This window comes from Sinocyclocheilus anshuiensis, unplaced genomic scaffold (assembly GCF_001515605.1).
Source record: "Sinocyclocheilus anshuiensis isolate Anshui unplaced genomic scaffold, SAMN03320099.WGS_v1.1 scaffold907, whole genome shotgun sequence".
Classification (NCBI taxonomy): domain Eukaryota; kingdom Metazoa; phylum Chordata; class Actinopteri; order Cypriniformes; family Cyprinidae; genus Sinocyclocheilus; species Sinocyclocheilus anshuiensis.
The window spans coordinates 986,991-996,558 of NW_015546133.1; the positions used below are offsets into that span (position 1 = coordinate 986,991).

General features: G+C 37.2%; 1 protein-coding gene across 1 annotated transcript in view; it reads right to left on the reverse strand.

The window, feature by feature from the left end:
• The window catches only part of LOC107701125 (protocadherin Fat 3-like), a 67,087-nt gene that overhangs the window by 5,927 nt on the left and 51,592 nt on the right, over positions 1-9,568 (reverse strand). Inside the window, exons 26-28 of the mRNA XM_016503064.1 lie at positions 6,626-7,428; positions 4,824-4,925; positions 2,031-2,090 (exon numbers count right to left, since the gene is read on the reverse strand). Coding sequence (XP_016358550.1) covers positions 2,031-2,090; positions 4,824-4,925; positions 6,626-7,428 — 965 coding nt within the window. The remainder of the gene's footprint in view (positions 1-2,030; positions 2,091-4,823; positions 4,926-6,625; positions 7,429-9,568) is intronic.

Consider the following 9,568-nt stretch of genomic DNA (forward strand, 5'->3'; position numbering starts at 1 on the left):
CGTTAATAAATCATTAGCTCATCCATGAACATGATTTCTGCCCGAGTCCCGTCGGATTGCATCAGCTGTGGAGATGAAGACCACAACTCCCATGATTCCACACTCAGTCACAGCGTCATCAAACTACGCCTTTGTCTATTTGTTTATTTTGAATACGCGCCCTCCAGCGGCGAAAATTACATATTGTGCCTTTAACTAATACAATAGTTATAAATAGAATAATAAATGAGTAATAGCAGAAATATTTTCTCAAGGCAACAACTGAACGTTTACACATTTTTAAAGTATAAGAATGTTGGTCCAAGACCCAAAAAAGTTGATCCAGGAACATGTCCTACTTGGATAAATCACATTGTGCTGTTTAGCATAACCAACAAAAACAGTCCACTTTCATCCAGACCTCTGAGAAAGAAGGTGGAGCTGAACTCCTCAGACAGCCAAAAATTTCCATAGTGTGTGAGACTTAAGCAAACAGCTTGTTTTCGCACTGATTGGAATCAGCTTTGGTCTACGGCAGGTTTAATTAGAGACTGGTTCTGGTGTGCCTCAAAAACAGGTCACTGCAGCTGAGCAACGGAGTACAGGGATGCTGTTCTTACCTAACTAAAGGCTAGTTCAATAGTTCAGGTTTTCAATGCAACTGGATTATGTGAGTGATTAAAGAGCGAGTCTAAACCCTGGTTTTATACGAGTCCAGAGTTGTGCAGTTTAATTAACTGCTCTAATCCTACTAGAGCCAGTCCAGTGCGGACTGCATGGACACTTCAGTTTCTGCACTCTGGTATTACACCTTTACCTTTTCATGCAGCATGGTTTTTATCCCTATAACATTTAAACTGAATAATACTATAAAATAGTACTACACAGCACTCTACTGCTCTATATTTCATTCTGTCAGTTGCAGCATTCTATGGTCAGTTTTTCCATCTATAATGATGCTAAACGGTGTAATTGACTTTTGTATCCAGGCAACTAATTTCCTTGCAGTGCTAGATGTCTCTAGTATTACTCTGTACCTCTCTTTCTTCTCGCACAATAAAATACTTTCACCTCAAATCAATATTTCACATCCATTTATTTATTTATTTGCCTAGAAGCTTTCTAATAAGCAGGAAGTTCTGCTTCGCATCTGAGTCACTTGTTTATTTTGCAATGATGATGCAATATTTCTAAATAATATGCTATAACATACTACTATTTTTAAAATTATTATTAAATATCTTTTAATTACAAATGAAATAAAACTAAGAATAAAGAATATTTGGTAACAGTTTAAAATAAGGTTTCATTTGATCATATTAGTTAACTACATCAGTAATGAACTAACATTTAAAATTGCTTCCAAATCATTAATTGATCTTAGTTAATGTTAATTTCAACATTTAATAATACATTATTACAATTAAAAGTTGTATCTATTACTATTATTTAATACACTTTAGCTAACACAAACTAATAATAAACAGTTTAACAAGGATTAATAAATACACTAACAAATGGATTCCTCATTGTTAGTTAATGTTAGGTAATAGATTAACAATTGTTAAGTAATTGGACAAAGTGTTACCGAATATATAAAATGTAATTTAATAGTATTTAAACAGAAAATAAAAAATAATTTAAATCATTTTGAAATGAAATCATTCAAAACATAGTAAAGACAAAAAGATCTCCCAGAAGAGAAAGATGTGTTAAATCTGCTAATAGTTCATTTTGTCAACATTTAGCAGTACACTATGACAGTGGTTCCCAACCCTGGTCCTGGAGGCACCCTAACACTGCACGTTTTGCATGTCTCCTTAATCAAACACACCTGATTCAGGTCATCAGCTCATTAGTAGAGACTCCAAGACCTGAAATTGGAGTGTCAGAGAAAGGAGATATGTAAAATGTGCAGTGTAGGGGTGCCTCCAAGACCAGGGTTGGGAACCACTGCACTATGACACTATGTAGTAAAGCCACACAAATCTAATTTTGATTTTGTTGGGTATTGTTTGATTTGGGTCAGTAATATGGAAATGGACTCATACCTTCATTTTCAATGGTGTCCACTGCATTGTTTACCAGTCGTATCACCGTCACTATGGAGGCTAGGGCATGAACAAGTGTAAAATATCAGGCAACAATTGAATAAAGGATCAAACACTTCAACCGAACATCAAACACTCAATGAAAACCTTACATGAGCATTTATATAAATCACTTTGTCCCATTCATAATCCTCCAGCACATGAAATCTGCTAAACAAAAGCAAACGGACGTCTGACATCTATTTTGTACAGCAGAAGTGATACTACACTACTGAGTCATGATAGCAATCACGTTTGGAGGGCATATCAAAGGCAGATGGATTGTAATTACTGCTCTGACCTACTCAGGCTGTCACATTGTTAAAGCAGGATAGGGTTATTACTAATCCTCATGATTTCCTTTTGGAAAGATCAGACAACGCAAGTCATCTTAATTAGGTGAATGGAATAATCAGTTACCTCTGCATGAGATTAGGTCATTATAATAGAGGTGGGTGCGTGAGAATGTATAAGTTAATGTGATAATCTTGCATATGTTTGTTTTTTAACAGGTCATTTATAAAGTCTTTTATACAGTATAAATGCTGGAAGTGACTCAAATTGGAATTAAAGGGGAAGTCTAATGCTATTTCATGCATTCTGATTTATTTACACGGTTCAAGAGTTGGATTCTCGTGCTAAACATGGCCAGAGTTTAAAAAAATGTACTGAACGTATGAGGGAGTATTTCTGTGCCAAATACACTCCTTCAGGGTTCGTATCAGTTTCGGAAAGTTTTTTCAAGTATGGCCCTGCATGACATCATACAGGGCAGGATTCCTTGTAAAGGCACTTCAACAAACACATCAACCAAAAGAGGGCAAGACCACGCCCATCAACGTGCTTCATTCAGGTTACCAAGATGTTTTTTTATAATCTTCTGTAATTGTTAAAAAGTTTTTATAATCTTCAGTAATTATTAATAAATTGATAAATGCAATCGAATAACTTGCAGTTTAGGCATATTAAATGTAAAAAAAATATGGCTTTAAATACTATAATGTTGAATTATATAATTATATTATAATTTCTCATTTTATCCCCAGAAATGTAATCAAAAAATCAATTTAATAGAGGCATAGATATCAGAATTAGTAACAGTGATACTGGCCTTCATTCATAGTACTTAGTAAAAAGAGAAGCAAAATGTTCTTGATATTTACACATCTGGGAGGTTTACTCTGCAATAAAAACATAAGAAAGTGAAAGTGTGGCCAAGTATGGTGTCCCATACTTGGAATTTGTGCTCTGCATTTAACCCATCCAAGTGCACACACACTGTAGTGAACACACACCCGGAGAAGTGGGCAGCCAATGCTGCGGCGCCCGGGGAGCAGTTGGGGGATCGGTGCCTTGCTCAAGGGTCTCACCTCAGTCGTGGTATTGAAGGTGGAGAGAGCTGGTTATTCACTCCCCCCACCTACAATCCCTGCCTGACCTGAGACTCGAACCTGCGACCTACAAGTCCGACTCTCTATCCATTAGGCCACGACTGCCCCCTAATAATGTAAGTTCCAAAAATCAAAACTAACTCCCCAGTTATAAAATATGTATTATTCTTTTCTTTTCTTCCAAAATGGCGGATTTGAAATTGGAAGAATCGTGACGTCATAATTTGACCTCGACTCGTCACTTAACATGCGTCATTGTCGTATGCAATTAATGAGGAACAACTCATGTCTGTCCATCAATCACAAGAATGATACTGCTATTTTTGGAGCAAAAAAACTTCATAGACATTCTAAACTAACCTTGAGAAACACTAGATTCTAATCGGTGTAATATGTAAGGACTCATGTACAGATGTTCAATGTCGCAATGTGGTTTACTGCTGTTTATTCATTAGTGAATCAAATCAGAGACTAAACGATCAACTTCACACTGTTCCTGTTATGTTCCTGTTAATAACCATCTGTTATTAAACCATCTACATTGTGATTATTTTTTATACAGAAAGTGATATATAGTACGATTAAAAACGTTAAAAAAGTTTTTTTTTTTAATCAACTGACAGCACTATTAAGCATATAAAAAGCTGACTAATACAAAGAGCTAATGAGTGCAAAGAGACCAGGCTTATACAACAAAAAGAGAGAAAACATCCAACGCAAAGGGTTCATTCATGTTATCTAATTGCTCTAAAGTTTGGGGTCAGTAATATGATTTATGTCTTTGAAAGAAGTCTCTGGCTGCATTGATTTGATGAAAAATGCAGTAAAAACAATATAGTAACAAGTAATAGTGTGAAATATTATTAAAAGTTTTATATTTTAATATATTTTAACATGTTATTTATTCCTGTGATAGTAAAGCTGAATTTTCAGCATCCATTATTCCAGTCTTCAGTCACATGATCCTTATCCTCATTTGTTTTGTTTTTTTAATCAACTGACTGCACTATTAAGCATATCAAAAGCCGACTAATACAAAGAGCTAACGAGTGCAAAGAGACCAGCCTTATACAACAAGAAGAGAGAAAACATCAACGCAAAGGGTTCATTCAGTATGTTATCTAATTGATCTGTGGTTTATTCAAAAGTTGCAGTCTTGGCATAATGATTTTTATGGGATTGTGAAATGTTTATGTATGGTTATAGTACTAATTAAGTAATGGTTAAAACATACTGTAACAGGATAAGATGCCCTAAAAAAAACTTTAGTTAAACTTTGAATATTCTTTGAGCAGAGAACGTTTTTGGAGGTTGTTTGGAGGGTATGTTAAGGACTTTGGGTCTTGCAATGCATGTATCTCACCGTTGTCGTCGCAGGAATCGGACCGGAAAGACCTGAGGGAGTGCGCCTCGCTCGTGCTGCTGTCTGAGAAGCAGGTGACCTCCTCTGGTGTATTTCCAGCTTCTGCAGGAGAATACAATAGCAGATTCTTATACAGACATACACACATGCAAATGCATGCAGTTGTGCTATACATTCACACAATTTTTGCAAATACAATCACACACAGCAGGGCTCAACAATAGAGATTGTTCAGGGCAAGCTTGAGAGTTGTCACAATGTCTTTTTCATAATTTTCCGGCTAAAGTGTTTATAAATGTATAGCTGTCATGCAGCCATACAAATTCGACCCATTATGCACAATAAAAACGAATAAAACTGTTTTAACTTTATAACAAAACTATATGTAAATGAACAAAATTAAATATATGATATATGTATACACTACCGTTTAAATGTTTTGAAAAGTTTGGGGTAGGTAATATGTTTTATGTCTTTGAAAGAAGTCTCTGGCTGCATTAATTTGATGAAAAATACAGTAAAACAATATAGTAACAAGTAATAGTGTGAAATATTATAACAATTTTAAATAACTGTTTTCTATTTTAATGATATTTATTCCTGTGATGGTAAAGCTGATTTTTCAGCAGCCATTATTCCAGTCTTCAGTCACACCATCCTTCAGAAATCAGTCTAATATGATGATTTGGTGCTCAAGAAACATTTCTTATTATTATCAATGTTGAAAACAGATGTGCTGTTGTGGAAACTTTGATCATTTTAATGAACAGAAATGTCAAAACATTAACAGTATGTGTCTTTATGGTCACTTCTCAATAAATTTTCAACAAACTGAGAAATATAATTTTGAAAATATTGCCATATCAAGTCTGCACTATTGGCCCATTTGCATTTACCAAACATACATCTAATATCCAAAAACCAGACACGCACATATGCTCAAACAAAATCTTTTAGAGCATTAAGAGCATTTAGAGCTTAATACTCTCTACGACATGCAAATCTTTCAAATCTGCCAAAGTGAAAGAGCAATAATATTTGTCCTATATTTTTCCCAGACTGCACACTGCTAAAGCTAACAAACAGTCCATGGCAAATGAGATTCTGCTTGAAGCGAACACTAACAAGACCAAGGTCACCCATTTTAGACCAAAATGTGCAGAGAAAACATACACAGGTAACGCATTTCCACAAGCTGAAGTGTAATAATCACCCTCACATATGTACTAGCTGCCAACCTACATGGCCAGACTGTTAAATATTTTATGAGGAGAAAGGCTCCTTTTGGCCCATTTCAAGCGACAATACAGCACAGCAGATGGTTCTGATTACTATAATCTGGTTTGTTGTGAAACAATTTATGAGTCCCTGGTGAATTTTCAAGATGCAGCCAATACGAAAAATCGCAAGAATGCTGAAGATGAAATCATAAAAAAGAATTGGGAAAGGAGATTTGATTAAAACCCAGTTTTTTCATATATATTATTGTGATTAACGCATTATGCATAGCATTTATCACTGTGTGGATGTTTCTGTTTGAATCTTGAGGATAGACTCTAAATGCTTTACTTCACTTTCTCCTTTTGTGTGAAAGCTTTGTGTTATCTCTAAGGTAATTACGTTCCATCACACATTATTGTACAATGGATTTTGCAGATGGAAACCGGGGCGCATATGTATAATCTCATCCACACAAAGACTGGGATTTAATTGGAGTTATGGAGTCACGCTGACATCGCTGCAGTTTTGTCAACCTCTGTTTGATCTGTGATGAGTAGAAAGTGTGTGCGACAAATTATCACCCTCGGTTCTGTACGCTTCCTCTCCGTCCGCCTGATAACCCCTGTCTTCCCACTCCAGAGCTTGGAATTGATGATCCGTAGCATTGTTCTCATCGTCTTCCTCTTCCTCATCCTCGTCTTCCCATGGAGGCTTGCGGATTTGGCTACGTTCGGACGGGTTCGGGGACATTGACGGGGGAAGATTGGGTGCCACGCTGCAGACGGCAACACCTCTTCGTGGCATCCCGAGGATGTGTGGTAGATCTGCCTGGAAGGTGCTCATTTGCAGAGGGCAGGAGAAAGTGGCCAGCCCTCCCTCTGCCTTTTCCATTTCCCCTTGAGGGATTCCCTGGCAGCAGGGAAGCGTGTAGGCTGTGGGCCGCACCATGACCTGCGGCGACCCTCCTGCGCTGTCGTTCCGGTAGAGGCTAGCACGACACTCTGACCCGCCGCTGACCCGTATGGCTTTGAACTCGATGCCCTCAGCTCCCATGCCCATCTTATGCAGCATGTAGTTGGTCTCTGTGGAGATGCCCACCGCCTCCCCACGGCTCCAGTCCTTCCGGAGGACTTTTTTACGAAATGCGGCCAGCAGGGTCAGCAGGACCAACACCACAAAGAGCAACACGCCAATGCCGATGATCTCTCCTGGTCCAATGTATGACAGGGCCTCAGCCTGAGTGTCTGGGCCGTCCAGAGGCTGGCCGCAGAACTGACCCTCAAAGCCCTCGGTGCAGTTACAGTAGAAGGCTCCGAACGTGTTCACACACGCTCCTCCGTTCTCACACTCCTCCCTCTCACACTCGTTCACATCCTCGTCGCATCTGTGGACAGAAGGACTGTGTTAGGCTCTTTGGGATTTAAATACTAACTTATTATTTACTGTATACTGTACCATACATACATTTGATTCTTTAAGGGTATACATCAGCCAAAAAAATGCTCTCAACATTTATACACCCTCATGCCATCCCAGATGTATTTGACTTTTTTTTTTCCAGATGAACACGAATATTCTTAGAAAAGTAAACAACTTCTGTGAGTCCATATAATATAACCCAAAATTTGACACTTCAAAAACCATACAAAGTAAACAACAGTAATCAATACAACCCCAGTCGATGAATCAATGTCTTCTGAAGTGAAATGATAGGTGTGTGAGAAAAATACTAATATTTTGAAACTATAAACCCTTGCTGTCATACACACACTCATGAGTTCACTCGATATAAACGTCTGTGCGCTGTGAAAAAAAGCGCACTCTGAATCTTGCGTGAGAAGTGACAGTCCTCCAGAAATGATGGTTTATAGTTTAAAAAGTTTAAAATATTGGTATTTTTCTTACAAACAACTTCCGACATCAATTTATTCATTGGGACCTATGGTTTTTAAAATGTCCACTTTTGGGTTTGCGGCCTTATGTCTCACATGGGACGAAGAGGATTAAGCTAACTTTTGGGTTACTATCCACCTGCAGTATATGGACTCAGAGATGGATTACTTTTCTAAAAATATTTGTTTGTGTTCATCTGAAAAAAAGCAAGTGATATACATAATAGACGGTAAATGAGAGGATTATTTTTTTTCTTTTTTGGTATAGTTTCCTTATAAAAACGCATGATTTTGTGTTTTAAACTGTTGCATTCTACTTTGTGAAAAAAATGTAAACTGTTATTTTGCCTTTTTCAGTTAAATTTTGTGTTAAAAAATATTATATATATATGACATAATATTTGTCAGTCCCAACAAATAAGTCAGAGTCACTCAGCAGCTGTAATTAGGTTCATTCATCACATCTGACATGAATGGTCACGTCACATGCATTGTGGGATACAGTACTGCGATACAGTTCCAAATATTAAGTATGCGAAAAGCAGTACGCCAAATGACTATGTTCGAATTTCTAGAAGAGTTGATGATGGATGACCGATTACTTCTGCCGAGACCCTGAAATGCACATCCAAAGGACACTATTGCTAACACAAGAGGCCACAGGAGAGACTTTGTTATATTCATACATGGTGGAGAACTGTAAAATTGTGATTATGTAGATCACATAACAATGGCAACATGCCAGATGTAGTATGACCAGATTTAATTCATATTACACACACTTATACTTTTTAGTGTACTTAAATTCTTCTTCAGATGTAGAACCTTCTTTGACAGTATGCATTTTTAGACACAGAAAGTGCATTCAGCTCATTTTGGCAAATGCAGCAGGGCATCTAGGTATCTATATTTTTTTTGTTTTTTGTTCATGAGTCCCTTGTTCGTCCTGAACAGTTAAACTGCCCGCTGTTCTTCAGAAAAATCCTTCAGGACCCACAAATTCTTTGGTTTTGCAGCATCTTTTGCGTATTTGAACCCTTCCCAACAATGACTGTATGATTTTGAGATCCATCTTTTCACACTGAGGACAACTGAGGGACTCATATGCAACTATAACAAAAGGTTCAAATGCTCACTGATGCTCCAGAAGGAAACACAATGCATTAAGAGCCTGGAGGTGAAAACGTTTTGAATTTGAAGATCAGGGTAAATTGAACTTATTCTGGGAAACATGTAAGTATCTTCTGTAGCTTCTGAAGGACAGTACTAAATGAAATAAAATATTCACATTTACATTACATTTAGTCATTTTGCAGACGCTTTTATCCAAAGTGGCTTACAATCGGGGAATACATAAAGCGAATCATCTTAAAGAGGCAAACAGACACAGTAAGTGCTTGTAATACCAAGTTTCAGGCATTATTCCAAACAAGTACAAGCTAGAAAGGGAAGGAATAAATAAAGAGAAAGACAAAGTTTTTTTTTTTTTTAAGATAAAGTCAAGTAGCGTTGAAAGAGATGAGTTTTCAGCTGTCGCTTGAAAATTGTCAGGGATTCAGCATTCCAGATAGGGGTGGGAAGATCATTCCACCAGCCAGGAACGGTGAACGAGAATGTTCTGGAAAGTGATTT